The sequence below is a fragment of the Lissotriton helveticus genome, chromosome 11, assembly GCF_964261635.1.
Source record: "Lissotriton helveticus chromosome 11, aLisHel1.1, whole genome shotgun sequence".
Classification (NCBI taxonomy): Eukaryota; Metazoa; Chordata; class Amphibia; order Caudata; family Salamandridae; genus Lissotriton; species Lissotriton helveticus.
In genome coordinates this window covers 1002480529-1002499875 of record NC_136072.1, presented here as the reverse complement: position 1 = coordinate 1002499875, position 19347 = coordinate 1002480529, and the positions used below count along the sequence as shown (strand labels likewise).

Here is a 19347-nt window from a genome sequence, read left to right as displayed (position 1 = left end):
GTTTAGAGTTGGCTCGCTACCTGTAAGGATGTTTACACACAAATGGCGCAGCCAGCAAACAGAGTTCTGTCCTTGGTGCAGTGGCCACAGGGAGTCCATCGGTCACATCTTCTTTGCCTGCCCTGCATATTCCGCTCCTCGGTGCAAATGGCTAAAACCCATTTGTAGGAGGATTAAGACACGGGTGTGTACGGAAGCTCTCTGGGTCTTAAGAACAAACACCTCAGAGTGTGTGACTATAGGTGTGGCAAGATTTTTAGGGTGGGCATGGATTATCAGAGCTAGGTTCCCATCTGTCTTTTGATTAGGTGTTAGTTTTTTATTATGAACGAATTTCTGTACGTCTTTTGAGTCAATTTAATTAAGTTTTAACGATTAATGATGTATAGAGGATAATGTGAATATCTTAAATTGATAAACTGATTATGTACTGGGTTTTATGAATTGTGTATGTATTTTTATATGATGTCTTTTATGGTGTAAAAATCTAAATAAAGACGTATGAAACTGAAACTGAGCTGTAGCTAGCACCAGACATAGAGACTGTGTGACTCCTAAATTCTGAGGTCCTCACTGGTTGCCTTGTGTAAAGTGTGTGCTTGTCAAAGCCTTGGTAGAGGTACATAAGGTAATCCACAATTCCTCTCTCTTTTTCCTGGCTCCCAAATTCCGGTTTACGGTCCCAGTGTGACCATTTTGTTCTATTGGGCAAATGGCTCCTTCAAGTCCCTATGATGTAAACAGCCTAATCTGGGAACTGGGCCTCCTCAATTGTGCCTTCCAAAGATTGGTACAAACACCCTGCGCTTCGACCCCTAAGCCTTGCCTTACGGTTTTTGGTAAACAAAACAAAAAATTGAAATTTATTTTTTAACCAATTAAATGATGGAGTTGCTTTTCATGTATTTTTGGATTTTTTAAAATTAATAAATCAACTGTAATTGTTTTTGCTCATAAGGCCTTGGATATATTGTGCCTCTCTATAGTGCCATGAGGCTTCTGTCTACATGCACGTATGAGTAAATACTAATTACATAACATAACACCAATAACAACAATTACCAGTGATTGTGCTTCTGGTTGGTTAACTAAAGAAGATTAAGTGATCACACACAGTTGCAGACCAGAGACGTTTTAACTCATGGGCAAAGATGGCAATTGCCCAGTGCCCCCACTTTCCTAGGGGCTCCTGGCAAAGTGATGCTTCGCTCTGCTTAGCTCACCTCTTTACATTTCTTCTACTCAATCACTCTTTCCATGTCTGTCTACCTCTATCTATCCCTCACTCTTTCTCTCTCTACCTATTGTCATCTTAAGGATTTTTTAAACACTGGGCAAGACATTCTACGGATGTTTTTATGTGTGACCTTATTTCTGAAAGTTTAAGTATATTTCAATATTGCTTGAATTAGCATAAAATGCGCAACGACGTTCAAGATTGTACCGAAGAGGGAGACCCTAAATGTGTCTAGCCCACGGCTCAAAAGCCTTTAAGATGACACTGTTGTAGGCTATTTTTGCTATATCTTCCATATCCATTTACTATTAAGCAAATCACTAAATAGTTCTGTCCTAAGCCATAGTAGCACAAAACGATCTTTATAACAACCTCATAAAAATAATACGTCAACATACTAAATAATAAGGCCTAATAGTCATCTGTGTTCTCTCCCTATGTCCCCTCCAAAGAAACACCCTGTAAACTAAGGGAAATCTGTACTCTATTTGGGCAAAAAACATATTTTATCACTATTTGAGTTCAACTGATTTTAGGATTCTATTCAGTATGATAGTCTTTGATTTCAATAATTTCGAAAGTTCACATCTAGGAGTAATCCACCGTAACCATTTCTTTGGAGAACCTAAACTAACAACTTAAACATCCTTAGATATGTTTTCACAATGTGAATACCTTATTTGAAGTTTTCTTTTGGGGTTTTCAGAGTGTTTTAAACATTTTCAAAGCCCATAACAAAAGAGTAGTGTATGAAATATTTGGGCAAAATCTCACTTTTGTGTTTGAACTGGTGTTTTTTAAAATAAAAATCCCGCAGACATACTAAATAAAGAAACATTTTGGTTCTGTTTAATGCAAATACATATTAAAAAATGTACATTCAAATCTTACAAATGTATGAACTTAGCACCGTTGCCAGTTCACAAGTACTTGAGTTTGAACTATTCAGTTTCAGGAAATGTCGTACACACTTGAACATTAAACTGTGCCATTAACAAGTTCATTGATGTTCATTATGGGTTTAACCATATTTGTGGGTTGTCTGTTTATCCATTTTTGTGATGATGTGATTCTATATGTTTTCATGTCTGGTTTTCTGTTGTCTGGCCACAGCATCTATTCGGAATAATTGCCAGTGTTTTGCACCTGGGTAACATTCAATTCACTGAAGATAACCATGGGCGTGCCATCATCACCGACGGCAGCCAGATAAGATGGATATCTAAGGTATTTTCTGTCATACTTATTTTATTTATTTACATAGTAGAATTCCTGTGTGGTGTTCCTTCATTCGGTATCCCTGCCATTGCTTGTTGGACACTAGCTGGAACAGCTGTGCCTATAGTAGTTTTTTAAAGAGAATGTAGGTAGGCTTGGGCTAGGTAGGAAAGCAATCCAGAGAATAGTGTGCTCTTCTTCCAGTGCCCTGACTTAAGGCCTAATTACGATGTTGGTGGGACCGCCACCTACAAGGCCGTCGGTGGAGGTCCCACCGACATACAAGGCATCGGTCCAACAGCCATATTTGGATGCAGGCAGTCGGACCACATTGGTCGGGGGAAAAGGCTGCTGTCTCCAACAGGATCCACAAATATTGTTTGAGGCCTACCATGCTTTTAATGAAGCATGCAGTTCAAGCATTAGTACTTGAAAGATGTGTTCTAAATTAAGTAGTCTGCTGCCACTGATTTGTATAACTTTTCTCACAAAAATGTGCTGTAAGAAAAAATGATGAAACACTTGCATTGTGCTGCTATGATTAGTTGCCACACTCACTTATTAAGTTTCATAGGAAGGAAGAGTTTGAATGAAGGAACATTTAGTTTGAATTTATTGCCCAGTTTTGAGAGCACTTCTATGTAGCAAGCATTAGTAAACTCAATAGATCCGGTATTTGCAGCCAGCTTTTTGGCTGTGTCAATGCTTGTTTTGTTTTGTCATGGTTTGTCTATAACTATATTATTGAGGGCGCTGCCGGGTCTTCGCCAGCAGCAAAAACTATTGTATGAAAGCAAAAATAATGTTGGCAGTCCTTTGCACTAAAGGGAACAACTGTGTCCGGATGTGGTCCTTGTGAAGTGATGTGAGTCACACTAAGGATAACCCATAGAAGGAGTGGGCTGACCCATTGCCCATCCTTGCTATGTGTATGATTGTATGCATGTATTTATATATATATATATATATATATATATATATATATATATATATGTATATATATATATATATATATGTATATATATGTATATATATATATATATATATATATATATATATTTTTCCTTTTTTTCTTTTCTTTCGGAGAATGGGTTTCCACAAAGGTCCCGGCCCCTCCAAGAGTAGCGCGTGCCCAGGTGTGGATCCCGGTAACATCAACAACCATAATTTCCAGTGTCCAAGGAACAAGGCAGACTGGTGTTGAAATGTGTAGAGCGCGCTGCTCATTAAACTACAATCTGCAATTTACCTGCTGGGAGTGCGTGTGCTTTTTCCCTTGGAAACTGGAATCAAAAGGGCTTCAGTTATGACTGAAAAGAAATACTGTGGTCTTATGTAGCAGAATCATATTTATGTAGCCATCTTAGCTACTATCTTAAGATGTTAAATGGCAGCTTTTGGTAAAACTCCTTACCAGTGTTCACAACGAGGGTGTAATAGCTTCACAAGTCTGGACTAAAACTTCAGTGAGCACACTACTTTGGACTCTTGCCTACTTGTCATAACTGCTGGCATGTGGGTCAAGGACATGTACCGGCCTGTAGCTTTTTGCTGCTCTGCATGTTTTTACTGACAAGACAGCGGCAGTCTCCCCAGATTTTGAAATTTACTGCAATGAGATAAATTAGTTTCTTAAATAAGTTTTTGAACATTTTCATTACACCTGATTTAGAAACTATACTTTGCACAGTGCAGTAATTTAACGGGCCGCTTCTCCTGCTCTGTCATGGTTCTTCATGCAAGCCTAGTAATAGGCTTGGACATTTACAGAATTGACTGATGGGAATTTTACATTGCAGACCGAAGGGAATTGATACGGTCACAAGCTCCCTGCCCTTTCATTGCATTTTTAATGTCAATGCATAAACGGTGTGTGTGTGTGTGTGTGTGGGGGTGAGTGGGTGAGTGTGTGTATATAAATCTATATATCTAAATATCTATATACATATATATATATGAATATATACATTTTTCATTTAAAATTCGCAAGTGTGGACTCAATCATATTATCACACAACCATGCTTTGCAAGTACATTTGAATTTTATTCCACAGGAAGTATCTATCTATCTATCTATCTATCTATCTATCTATCTATCTATCTATCTATCTATCTATCTATCTATCTATCTATCTATCTATCTATCTATCTATCTATCTATCTATCTATCTATCTATCTATCTATCTATTATTGTTCAAAGATAAGAGGGGGGTCCCAGAACTCGTTTAGGCACCAATGCTTTTTCCATAGACTTTGTACTCTCAATTAGCTGCAAAACGCCCAGTTCGGAGTTTGATGAAATTTGGCAGGATGACACATCATAAGGTGCACATGATCCTTTTAGGTACGACAGGTAATATGATCCTTGGTGTGTACATGATCCTTTAGGTACTCTGTACAGTGATCCTTGGTGGGCACATGATCCTTTAGGTACTCGGTAAAATGTACAGAGTATAGCAGAACTCCTATTTAAAAAATATTTTTACAAATATAGGGGCATATTCTCAAGGAGTCATCGCAGAGTTAACGGCACTTTACCGCAGCCAAAGTGGCAATAATTTTATCACCCCATTCACAAGCTGGTACTAACAGCCCATATCACCAGTTTACCTGCAATAGCAGCAGCAAAAAACATCGCCACAGATGACCCCGGCAACTAACGCTAATGAGATGCAGAGTAGGCGTTCCCATGCCAAAAGCCGCAACAACATTCTCAAAGACCAGACAGATAGGCGATAAGAACCCAAAAAATGCGATAAGGCACATTAGCAGCAGGAAATTAACGCCTGCTCTGACCTGAGGTAAAGTCGGACGACTGCCTGCACCACAAAAGGGAGCCCAGCCCAGAGCCGCACCTGAAGAACAACAGATGCCAAGGAGCCAACAAACATGCAGCGCGGAGCCCCAAGAGGGCAACAACACTCACTGCCACCAACCCCAGGATCCACCCCCCGGACCAACACTGAGGCAGCACAGACAAAGACAGCGACCCTCAGAAAACGCAATAACCTCACAGACCCAACACCAGAGAATGTCATTGCCCACCACAGGCACAAAGGGACAACCATCCTCCGCATCCTGACCAACATTGTCCACAGGCTGATGGTACCAACACAGCGGACAACCAACTGCCCACCTCAGACAAAGCTGCTGGCCGTGCTGCACGTGTTGGCCTCTGGTACCCTCCAAACAACAACTGCCTGAGTCGGAGGAGTCACACAGCCACCCCAATCCAAGTCCCTCACAACGGTCATGGAAAGCCCCATCAGCTCGGTACGCCACTCTCTATCCTTCCCCCACACTGCGCAGGAACATCTGGTGACCACGCAAGGCGACTACGCCACAGCTGGCTTCTCACATGTGTCAGGGGCAATTGACTGCAGCCATGTCCTACTTGTGCCCCCTGGCAACACTGCACACAATAACCTCAACAGAAAGCGCATGTATCCCATCAATGTGCAGGCAATAGTGGACCACCGGGGACTCTTCACCAACATCGACGCCAACCACCCAGGCAGTATGCATGATCCCTACATCTTCCGACAGTCCAATATCAACCAGCGCCACCAGGTCGGCACCCACGGAAATGCACTGTTCGTTGGCAAATACCACATGAACACACCACACACCTCAACTCCACAATCATGCAACTCACAAGACCGGGCATGCACACATCACAAGCTCACATACAACATGCCACACAACATGCACACCCACCAGAAACTACACCACAACATACTGTGGAAAAATTGGCCAGCCATGTACATTAGCCATCAACGGCATGGCACCTCAGCCATACAATAGCAGAATGGGGGAAGAGTTGGGGACCAGAGATGTGCGAAGTAGGCAAGTGACCCATGAATGAGAATGTACACAATGCTAAGTGTGGCGTGGATGTGAGGGCCAGACTGCAGTATGCAGACCATACACATATCCATGTCGACACACACCCAGCTGGTGTTCGGAGTCTAGTGGACAGTGGACGCAACCATGTCAGCCCAACCAGTGGGGAAGATCACGGCAATGTAGCTTGGTACGTTTACTTGAATGCCCAATATGTCTGCCAGCGCGGCGCCTCTCACCCTGCCACGAGGCCGACGCCGTTGCCATGAGTGGTGTTGCCTGCGATCCTGTGCGCCTGCTGCACCCCAGGCTTCTGGTCCCCGAACCAGTCTTGCCCGTCCCTGCGCACCCAGGCCTCAATGCCCACCTGCAGACACCGGCATGTGTCGAAGAGGGCCCACCACGTGCCGGTGCAAGCTCCAAACCTGACCCAGGCAGCCTCCACAGACCATCACGGGCTCCACAACATAGGGCCACAGTACTCCTTTCTCGTCAATGTACTCCACCGGCATACCCAGCAGACAAGTAGGTCACACATTTGGAACTGAGTCTTGATTACGCTATGGCAGAGAACATAATTCATGGCAGAGGTTATATCACTATACTCCCTTCGATGTGGTGCGACCAAATCTGTGCATAGCATTACAACCACACGTGTCTGTAGGCACACGCGGAATACTGCCCTCGGCCTACGCTGCACTCGAGTAGGTCACACAATTGGAACTGGGTATCGATATTTCAATGGCAGAGTACATATCATTGCACGCAAGTAGAGGTGTTTGAGGATGACGCTTTGCAGTCAGGAGGAAAATAGGATCATCGTTACGTAGGTGAACAAACACAATCGACAACTGCCCTGGTGTCACTAACTCTGTGCATCTCGAGTCAATGACACATGGCTGTGGGCCACTGCTGACCGCTGCCTCCTGCCTACACTGCAGTCGAGTAGGTCACATAGTCTTGATGTAGCAATGGCGGAGTTCATATCATTGTACCAGCATCATCGCAGACTGCATCCCCTCTCAGCCCAGGTGCCCCTAACGGCGGACTAACGGAGTTGCTCACTCCTGTCATGGATGCCATCATCTGCCTGATACCCTTCTCAACTATAGTGCCCCAACCTCAGTACATTGCAACTCAAGGACACTTATGTTTGCATTTTGGGTGACCTCTGTACTTGCTCCGGCTACCACCATGATGCTTCGCAGTTGTTTATGTTATGCTGGTGTTTTCTGTTTCTGTTTTAATGGTGATCACTGTTCAAGTTGTTGCCAGCCCCAACCACTCCATGCAGGCTGGCTTACACTCACCCCACACACATCCAGCACAGGTGTCACTGTACATGTGGCCCTGCCAATAAAGGGGCTGGGTGCATGTGACTGTAGCCAGTTCCACATACTATCTACATGTGTCCCTGTGGTAATGTTGTATGCATGGGGGCCCTGGGCCCTACGACAATACATCGTGCTGTGTACAGTAGACGCAGACATGTCACCTCAGGCAGCGGGTTAGAGCTTGGACATGTAGCTTTGTCGTCACCCACTTAATACGTAAGAGGAGTGAACTGGGCCGTTGTGCACAGAGCCAACGTGGGTGTGTGACTGATAATTGTGTGCCCCTGGGTGTGGTTCTGTACTCGGAATGTGCATCTGCATGTGTCTCTGAGGCAGTGTGGGTCTCCTTTGTGGGGTGTAGGTGGGTCCTGAAGGGTATTAGACAACCGTGTATGTGATCTGGTTCGTCTTCCATGGGTTCGGACCTCACCCGCACCTATTCGGCCACCTCCTTGTGGCATTCTGACACCTGGCATTAGGATGCCATGTGTGGTTCGGTGAAGTGTCAGGAACCAGCCGTGTAGCTTGGCTGCCCTGGTCCTGGTGATGGGTTGCATGGGATGTCTATGGGCTTTTGTAGGGCGTCGGTGTGGAAGGTGTGGAAGGTGTGGTGGTCCTCTCCGGCATCACTGATGAGTGGTCTGCTGTGCTCTGCTGGAGCTGTTGTGTGTCCCTCTGCAATGTGAAGGGGAGATGCATGTTGACATTGTGCTGACATGTATATTGGCGCATTGTTCTTGTTTACATGCAGATGGTATGACAATGTACATTGTGACTGTTTTGAAGGTGCTGGCTTTAGATGCTGGACAGTGGACATTTGGACTACATGACAGATGTGAGGTTGTACGCATACATTTCCATCTGACAGTTTCCAGCTCTGTCAGATGTAGTTGGCCTGTTTCTGCGCTTGTGCAGAGCCAGTTGTGTCCTCTGTTCTGCAGTGTCGGGGTTGCACATTGTACCACATTGTTGCCAATGTGGATGAGCTGTTATTGCTATGTGTGTGTGCTGCAGTGAGCCACGGGGATCAGGGACATGATCCAGGTTAATTGTGGGTGTGCAGTGTGCTACACATCATTGTGCATGTGTGCCATTGTGTCCATCTCCCCCCGTCCCCCCTGTCCCTGGTTGTTACTCACCCTGTTGATGTTGTGTCAGGTACTTCCGGGCTGTGTCCAGACTCCCGCCTCCTTGCATCGTCTCCACACTGATGACTGTGGCCTTCGTTTCCTCCAGCTCCTCCTGTGGCGCAGCACTCCCACCTCATGTCACCGTTGCTGCCTTCCTGTTGGCAGCGGCTTTGTGCCTGGGTTAGATTTTCACATCATGCCAGCGTCTCTTGGCCTCCTCCATTGGCCTCCTCGACACTCCGACTGCATTCACGGTAGTCTAATTGTGTGTCAGTTGATGGTAGTGTTCTGTCACCTCCATGAAGCTGATCTGGTTTTGCTGCGGACTGCACCCTGTCTTCCTCTGCCTCTTCTCCTTGGCCTTCCCCGACCCAGTTGTTACTTGCTGGTGGTCTGTGGGGCTTGTGGTGTTCTCGTTGGCATCTGCACTCAGGGTGCATCCATGTTGCTTCGCACTTTGGATTGTTTTTGGTGTGTTGTTTTTGTTGCTTTTATAGTGCATTTTCCCGCCAGACGCGTGGGATTTGCAGGCCTGCCGCTGGTTTTTACTGCTTTTTGTATCGCAAATGGCCTCATCGCAAGTATTCTTGCGTTCGTGTTGCGCATTTTTGCGGCATCACGTTGACTGTATCGCAAACATTTGCCGCGTTGTCAGGGGCCTATCGCATGGTGCCTCCTTGTTGTGAATACTTAGTTAACACAGCGTAATTTTCCCACGATAGACTGTGATGTTGAATGTTGCGTTAAGTTACTTTTGCAATGGTTATAACACATTGTTGAGAATATGCCCCATAGTGTACTTCAGTGCATTTTCAATTATTTACATATTTAAATCTTCACAAAAACATCTACGTAGTACTGTGGTAATACATCAAAATTGCCTTGCTACTTACATATTTTTTTTTTTTAAAGGAGCAGTTCTCCCTACACTCCTGAAAAAATAAATGGACAGTTATGAATACATTTATCTAACTATTATCACTTTTATCAAGTGGTCAGGGCCGGACTGGCCGTAGCGGGCACCAGCATTTTCCCAGTGGGTCAGAAGGGTGGGGTCTGATTTTGGACCTGTGGGGGCCGGTTTTGTTACTGGGGGCCGGTTTTGCAGCAGTGCTGCAATATTGGCCCCCTGTAACAAAAACCGGGAGCAGTGCTTTTCACTAGCACCCACCCACCCCCATCCCCTCACTCCTGGGCCGGTCGAGCACATTGCCAGGACTTGTTTCTGCTGTTCCCAGTCCAGCTTTGAAAGTGGTAATAGGGAGAGAACAAATATAAAAAGTAATACTTACCTATAAATCAAGCCTTAACCCAGAACGCACCGAAAATTTGCAGAAAACTACACTGCTACCTTTTACACTTTGTAAAGACAGTAATTAGCCGATCAGATACTGCCTTGTTATCAGCATGTACTGTGCTATAAGGCCATCATACGTCAGTACACCAGAGCACAATATATGACTTGGGGCCTTATTGAGAGTATGGCAGTGCTGGAGCAGGACCGCCCGCACTGCCAAACCCATTTACAAACCGCCTTCAGATCAGGAGCTTTTCCTGCCTGGCGGGGGGTTATTTGGCATTCCCAGGTAGTGCCTATGAATAGGCACCACAGAGGAATGTCAAAGGAAGTGCTTGCACGGCATGGACTGCTGCAGTCCATGGCGTACAGGTGCTGTTGTGCATGCACACAATGGGGCACATGATGTGCCCCCCTGTGTGCATCCACATGGCGTGAGGCACAAGGGGGCTCTGTAGGGCCCCCTTTGTTCCCTCACTGCCACCCTTTTCATGGCAGTCGCACCACCATGACAAACGTGGTGGTGAGGAAGCTCGTAATGTGCTTGGTGGGGCCGCAGCAGCTCCATCAAGCATATTGCGGGCTCAATACTGCTGCACCACCATCAGAGATCTCTGATCCCTAGTGATTGGGGTGGTCCCAGAGTGGCCCGACTACCCTGGTCATAATGGGGCGGTCGGAAGACTACCACCACTGTGCTCCCACAAGTCCTGCCAGACTCGTAATAAAGCCCTAAGTATTTTACACTTATAACTTTACCACTACTTACACTGTTGACACCTACTATCACAAATTAGAATTTATACCTAATAATCTCAATTTCTGGCCCATTAGATCTACAGCATTTCTCTTACTTTCATGATTCGTCTGTTTCAAGTACCACACTCCACTCTATTACACTCCACTCTGTGACACTCCACTGTACGCTACTCCACTTTACGCTATTACTCTGTAAACCACTATACTACACAGTCGATATGTACAAAAAGAAATTGCATTATTCCTGGACTAATTCACATTGTATACTGTTAAGAAATGTAAAATAGCCTTTCCTAATGTACAAAGGCATATATGCGGTCGCAAATTAAGATTTATACCGAGTAGAAACCGCAATTTGCGATTACTAAAATAGGAGGTCACAAATAGGGATTTCCTATTTGCGATTTCCTAAGCACATGTACAAAGAATTCTCTAAAAGCGAAATTTCATTTAGGAAATGCTATTACCATGGTATCCTATCCGATGGTAACCAGGTGCAATTTAAAACAAGCATTTGCATTTCAGTAGGTCTCGCATTAGTTAAATTCAGAGCTGTTGGCTTTGCAAATGGAAAAATAATATGGCGGAAAAACAACTTTTTTTTGGGACTATTTATTTTTTATTCATTGACTTTTATAGTAATGGCGGCAAGCCGTGCGGCGTGTCACCATTGTTACAAAATAAATATATAGAAAAAGAAATTTGTTTGTTTATTGAAATGGGTAATTCTTATATTTTTACTTCAAGTTTGTTTAAATCTTTTATGTGCCAAATCTTAGCTTAGCTCGTGTTTTGGCTTTAAAGCCAAGCTAAACTTGATACTGGCTCGCTCTCTGAATTTGCTGGCTTGCCCACCTAGGTCTTGGAGATTGCAGTTCCGTGACGTAGTACTCTGGCTGGGAGACTGACACACAGAAATCCACCTCAGACTGAAATAGCAACTTTACCAAAACAAGGCAAGAAAAAAAAGCATGCAGGCTCCGTTAATTAAATAAATAAATAAAGTTGCCCGGCGAGCGCTGCTCTATGCTGTTTGAGAGGTGAGAGGGGTGTTCTCTGCAGGTAAGACAAGAAAAAAGAAATCGCACGGGTGCTGTTAATAAATAAATAAAGGTGCACAGCAAGCTCTCTAAATGCTGTGTTGGAGATGGGAGGGAGGTGCTTTTGAGGCAAGGCAAGATGGGCGCTATATTAAATAAATAAAGGCCATGGCGATCACTGCTCGATGCTGTTTTGGAGCGGTATTCTTTGAAGGTAAGCAAAGAAAAAAGTAAATCATATGGGCGCTGTTAATAAATACAGGTAGAAAAGAGCCAGATTTACAGCCCTGTTTACAACAGAGCTTTGAAAACCACGAGCACTGGTCTCGAGAGCTCCAGATTAGAGAAGAAAATAGTGCTCACAGACTGAAACATGTAACAGGGGCAGTTCTTGAAAATGGGAGGAGCTTTGAAAGCCCATATCCTATATACAGCATGCCTCGCAGAGACAGTGCAAGCGCTGCCTAGGCGAGACCTAAAAAGCACCTCAAAATGCATTTTCTAATGTGCCATAGAGGGCGCACTTGCCCAGAGGGCATTGGAGCACTTGGTAGGATCCGCACTTACCTTTGCATGTAATTAAGGGGGGACTGAGGGCCAAAGGTACCAATGGTTTTGCATTCCTTAAATTGTGATTTCCTACTAGGAAATCGCAAATTAGGAAATGCAAAACCATTCATACATATGGCTCTTAAGCACATGGGTATGAATGGATTTGCATTCCCTAAATTATGATATTCTGCTAAGAAATTGCAAATTAGAAATGCAAAACCATTCATTGGCCCATAGGCTGATAGATATAAATGGTTTTGCATTTCCTAAATTGCGATTTCCTAACAGCGATTGCGACTCCATAGGAATCGTTATTAGGAAATGACAATTTTTTGTACATTTCAATTTGCATTTCTTAAATAGCGATTTCTTAGGATTCACTATTTAGGAACTGCAAATTGGAAGATTCATACATATGTTCCTAGGTCAGTAGACTATACACTACTGCACTATTAGCTAATCAACTGTATACCACTCCACTGTACGCTAATCCATTGTACGCCACTCCACTCTACCACACTCCATTCTACACCACTACACTCTAAATCACTAAACTGTATGCTATTACACTGCATGCCACTCCATTCTATGACACTGCATTGTTTGCCACTTCACTTTAGGCCGCTCTAAAATACGCTACTCCACTCTACACTATTTCACTCTACGCAACTCCATTCTACGACACTACAATCTACTCTATTCCAGTCTATGCCACTCCACTCCATGCCACTCCAGGGTACACCACTGAACTAAATGCTATTCTACTGTACCCTACTCCACTGTATGTCACACCACCCTACACCACTTCAGTATATGCCACGTCACTCTACGACACTCCACTGTAAGGTATTACAGTCAACGCCACTCCACTCTTTGCCATGCCACTCTAATGTATGTCACTCCACTGTGTGCTACTGCAGCCTATGCAATTCCTCTGTATAACACTCCGCTCAATGTCAATCCACTCCGCGTTATTCCACTATATGGCACTTAACTGTACGCCACTCCACTGAATGCCAGTACACTGAACGTTATTCTATCTACACTACTCCACTGTACGCTACTTTACTGTATGCCACTCTACTCTACAGGACTTCACTCTACACTACTGCAGTATGGGAAACAACCTTTATAATGCAACTTTTACAACGCACTACCATTACAACGAAACTTTTACAACACAACATCTATTACATCGCATGCCATTACAACGCAACCATTACAACGCATGACACTACAACGCATACCACTACAATGAATGTCATTACAACACATACCATTACAACGCATAACATTACAATGCATAGTACCCTTACACTATCCAACATTTACCCTACTGTTGCACCCCCTGAAGTTAGAATAGCAATTTTTACCCCTACACTATCCAACACTTACCCTACTGTTGTACCCCCCTGGAGTAAGAATAGTAATTTTTACCCCTACACTATCCAACACTTACCCTACTGTTGCACCCCCCTGGAGTTAGAATAGTAATTTTTACCCCTACACTATCCAATACTTACCATACATGCAATGTAATGTTATGCGTTGTAATGGAATGTGTTGTAAAGGTAGTTTTTAAAAATTCGTTGTAATGGCATGCGTTGTAATGGAATGCGTTGTAATGGATGTTGCGTTGTAAAAAATGTGTTGTAAAGGTATGCGTTGTAAAAGTATGCGTTGTAACGTCATACATCCCTGAGGTATAAGCTATTCCGCTCTATGACTCTCCACTCTATTCTATGCTATTACAGTGTACGACCCTCCACTGTATGCTACTCCACTCTACGCTAATCCACTGTACACAACTCCGCTCTATGACACCACACTCTACACTATTCCACTCTATGACACTCCATTCTATGACACTCCACTCAACGTCACTCCACTCTACTGACCCCACTATACTGTATCTCAGTCCACTATAGGCCACTCCATTGTATGCCATTCGATGATACACAACTCTACTGTACGCTATTCCACACTATGCAACTCCACTCTACACTACTCCACTCTATTTCACTCCCCTGTATGCTAAACCACTGTCTGCCACTACACTCTACCACACTCTACTTTAAGCCACTACACTCTCAATCACTCCACTGTACCCCACTCTACTCTTCGTCAATCCAATATACACTCTCCACTGTACATAACTGCACTCTATGCCACTACACTCTACGATATTCCACTGTATGCCACTCCACTCTACCAAACTCCACTATATGTCACTCCACTGTATGTTTTTCCACTGCACGCCACGGCATTGTACACCACTACACTGTATGCCATTCTACTCTGTGCTATTCCACTCTACTGCATTCCACTCTACACCCCTGCACTCTACACTATTACACTCTAGGCCTTTCCACTCTACACTAATTCACTCTACGCTATTTCACCGTACGGCACTCCACTGTACACTACTAAACTCTATGACACTCCAGTTTACGCCATTACACACCATGCTATTTGACTCTACCACACTCCACTCTACCACACTCCACAGTATGTTATTCCTCTGTATGCCACTCCAGTCTGCGCAATTATATTGTACGCAACTCCACTTTACGCTATTCTACTGTATGACACTCCACTCTATGCCAATCCACTGTAAGCTATTTCACTGTATGGTACTCCACTGTATGCTACTACACTTTAGGCCACTCCAGTTTACAATTCTTTACTCCACCCCACCCCACTCCACTCTACACTATTGTAATGTACTCCCCTCCACTGTATTCCACTAGACTCTATGCTATTCCACTGTATCCCACTCACTTTACACCACTCCAATGTATGCCACGCCCCAATATGCTATTCCATTGTACACCACTCCATTCTCCAGCACTCCACTCTACGCATCTCCACTATACCCTATTCCACTGTATTCTATTCCAGTCTACGCCACTCCACTCTTCCCTATTACACTGCATGCCATTCCACTCTAACCCACTCCACTGTATGACACTACAGTCAACACTATTCAACTCTACACTACTCTTAAATACTCCACTGTATGCCACTTCAGTCTATGACACAGCACTCTATGCCACTCTACTGTGCGCCTCTCCACTCTAAACTATTGCAGTGTACCCCACTCCACTCTACACTATTCCACTATACACTACTGCACTTTAAGCTGTTACACGTTACGCCACTCCAGTTTACAACTCTCTACTCCACCCCATTACACTCTAGTATTGTACGTCACTCCACTGTATGCCACTAGACTCTACGCTATTCTGCTGTACCCCACACCACTTTACACCACTCCAGTGTATAACACTCTACTATCTGCTATTCTAGCCTATGCCACTCCACTCTCCCATACTACCCTATACACCACACCATTTTTTGCTGTTTCACTGTACACCACTCGACTCTACACCACTACACTCTACCCTATTCCACTTAATGCCACTCCACTCTACACCACTCCACTCTATGCCACTCCACTCTACGCCACTACATTTAGCACTACTCCACTCTACACCACTCTACTTTAAGCTACTCCACAGTATCCCAATGAAGTTTACGACACAGCACTCTACCACTCCAGTGCATGCCACTCCACTCTAAACTATTAAACTATACACCACTACATTCTACCCAACTGAAGTGTACCCCACTCCACTACACTCTACGCTACTCCACTATAGGCTATTCCACTGTACGCATCTCCACTCTTCACCACTCCACTCTGCACTGTTTCACTGTATGCCATACCACTCTACACCACTCTACTGTATGCTACTACACTGAACGCTAATCCAGTCTACACCACTCCACTCTACACTACTCTACTGTATGCCGCTCCACTCTATGGCACTCCACTCTACAACACTAAACTCTATGCTATCCCACTCTACGCCACTCCACTCTATGCCACTCTACACTATTAGACTGTAAGCAACTACACTCTACCCCACTCCACTGTAACCCACTCCACTCTACAACAGACCACTCTACACTATTCCACTCTATGCCAATGCAGTCTATGCCACTTTAATTTTCACCATTTTAGTCTGTTCCACTCCACTCTATTCTACGCCACTGTGCACTATTTCACTGTACTGAACTATTGTACGCACTCCCCTCTACGTTAATCCACTTTATGCCACTCCCATCTAAGCCACTCCATTATACGCCACTACGGGTCCCTATTCCACTGTGCACCACCCCACTATATGCTACTGCACTCTATGCCACTCCACCGTACGCTACTCCACTCTACACCATTAAACTCTATGCTACTACTCTCTACAGCACTCTATTGTATGCCAATCCAGTGAATGCCACAACAATCTACTCTACTCCAATGTACGCTATTCTACTGTATAGAACTCCAGTGTATGCCACTTGTCTCAAAACTATTACACTTTGCGCCACTCCACTCTATTGCAATCCAGTGTATCCTATCCCAGTGGATACCACTCCACTGAACACCACTGCAATGTACGCTGCGCCACTTTACAGAATTCCACCGTATACCACTGCATTATACCACACTCCACTGAACACCACTCAACTCCACTGTATTCCACTGTGCAACACAATACTTTACCACACTTTACTCTGTGATACTATCCTCCACTATACTCTGTCACACTGCACTTAACCGCACTCAACTCAATGACACTTGGTACTATGATTTGAAACACATTTATATTTAAAAAAATTAAAAATGACATTTAATGAAAAAAAACAAAGGTAAAAGCTGAGTTAAAGTTAGGAAAACTTTATTCTTTCTACAAAACTCAACTTACACTGCACAAACGCTTGAATTTCTATAGCTATAACTTAAGTTTCTAATTTGAGCATCATCAGTTATAACCTACATTTATAATATGGTATTTGGACAAAATATCAAACTATACAAATATTGAGTTTTTAATATTGTGATATATAATGTTAAAGCAAAGGACAAACAACAAATTAAATTAAAACGGGTGAAAAACAAGGAGACCATCTAGGATGCAAAAAATAAAATGGGAACTGGAAAGATGGGAAACCCTCAAACTAGCACTCTCCAATAAATATCTGAAGACCTTCTGGGCAATAGTTAGTTCAGGTGACACTGAAGGGAAACCAGGCATTGACCCGAATATAGCCTCTGAAGCTTGGGAGAATCACTTCCAGTCCCTATACACCGATAAGGAAGCTGCAGCGGCAAATGTCAAACTCCGAATAACAACTATTGGTATTTCTCAGGAGGTGGGTACAGGGATCACTATGCCGGACGTTTTAAATGCCATTAGTAAGCTTTCTTGAAACAAATCACCGGGTCTAGATAAATTACCTGGAGAGCTATTTTGGGAGGAGCCAAAAATTTGGGGACCATATTTGTGGACCCTATTTAAGGCCGTCATGAACGGCATGGATCCCCCTGACACTTGGCTTGGGGAAGAAATAGTCCCAGTCCTTAAAAAAGGTTGTCCTCTTTTACCTATCAACTATAGGCCAATTAACCTAATCAATCTCACCCAGAAACTCTTTGCTCGGGTACCTGAGTCCCTACCAAGCCGGCTTCAGGAAAAACACCTCTACCGTTGAAGAAATATTCAGACTCCAACTTCTCTTCTGGAAAATGGTGACAATAGAGGGTGGCAGTCTCTATTTAATATTTGTTGATCTGAAGTCAGCTTTCGATCTTGTAACGAGGGACAAACTCTCGGACGTACTCAGAAAGTTGGGAATTCCATCTTTTCTCCTTTGGATCATAGTGAGGCTTCAATTAGAAAACCTTGCCCTAGTGAGGTACGAGAAATTTGGCAATTTAACTCCCCGCTTTCCTGATAAAAAAGGGGCACATCAGGGTTGCGTCCTTGCACCCAGTTTATTTTGTCTATTCATCAATGGACTTATTGATCAACTTATAAAGGTCAAGGACAACGATGCCCCTAGGCTTGCCTCTGGCAAGGTCCCAGCGATGTTGTTCACTGATGACACCATTCTTCTCTCGAAGACGCCCATGGGGATCCACTACATTCTTGATAGCTTTGATACCTTGTGCAAGAATAGGGTCTGGAGATCAATACATTAAAGACCAAATATATGGTCTTTAACCCTGACAGCAAGTCTCGCTCCAACCCATCTCTGAATGGCACCTTGCTTGAAAGAGTACCCGTTTTTGATTACTTGGGCGTTTACTTGACAGAGCATTTTGAATTGGGGCAGCAGATTACTAAAGCAAGCATTTAAACCAGCGGAGTCAATATTTGAAATCTATAAAACACAAGCAAGGGGTGCTACACTGTATGGGGCAGAATTGTGGGGGCACTGCTCTACCACCTGTGTTGAACAAGGTAGAGAACAACTTTATGAGGCAGCTGTTAGTTTTCCCCTCCAGCACCTCCCTCACCCCTTTACATCTGGATTTTGGCATTAGGTCCATCAGCGAAGAGATCGCACTTACAGGCAGATTCATCAAACAAAAATCCGCTCGCAAAGGGCCAGATTCTGAGAATCTGGCCCCTTGCGAGCGGTATTTTTGCATTTGGGATGCATCATTCCAAATGCAAAAATCGCTAATTAAGAATTCGCTAAATTGCGATTCTTTGCATTTAAGGAATCTCAAATTGAGATTCCTTAAATGCAATGCATGAAAGTGAAAAAATAGCGAATTTGCTATTAGGGCACGCAAATTACCATGAAGTACAACTTCATGGTAATTTGCAAAAACTTTGAAAAATGCACTAAAGCGCATTGTTCAAAGTTTCATGTTGCGTACACACATGCCCTAAGGGCATGTGTGTGCGCAACATATGTGCACACATCATTTCTGGGGTGCAACAGGGTGTCCTTTGGACACCCCTGCACCTTTGAAATCGCAATCTCAATTTGCGAATCGCTAATTGCGATTAGCAAATTGAGATTGTCTTCCCATTCATTCCTATGGGCCTCTAGGCCCATAGGAATGAATGGAGAGATATT

At 43.9% G+C, this 19347-nt stretch overlaps 1 protein-coding gene across 1 annotated transcript in view; it reads left to right on the top strand.

Moving 5' to 3' along the window:
* MYO1H (myosin IH) overlaps positions 1–19347 on the top strand; it is a 749175-nt gene that overhangs the window by 82340 nt on the left and 647488 nt on the right. Inside the window, exon 7 of the mRNA XM_078666099.1 lies at positions 2351–2464. Within this exon, the coding sequence (XP_078522225.1) occupies positions 2351–2464 (114 nt within the window). The remainder of the gene's footprint in view (positions 1–2350; positions 2465–19347) is intronic.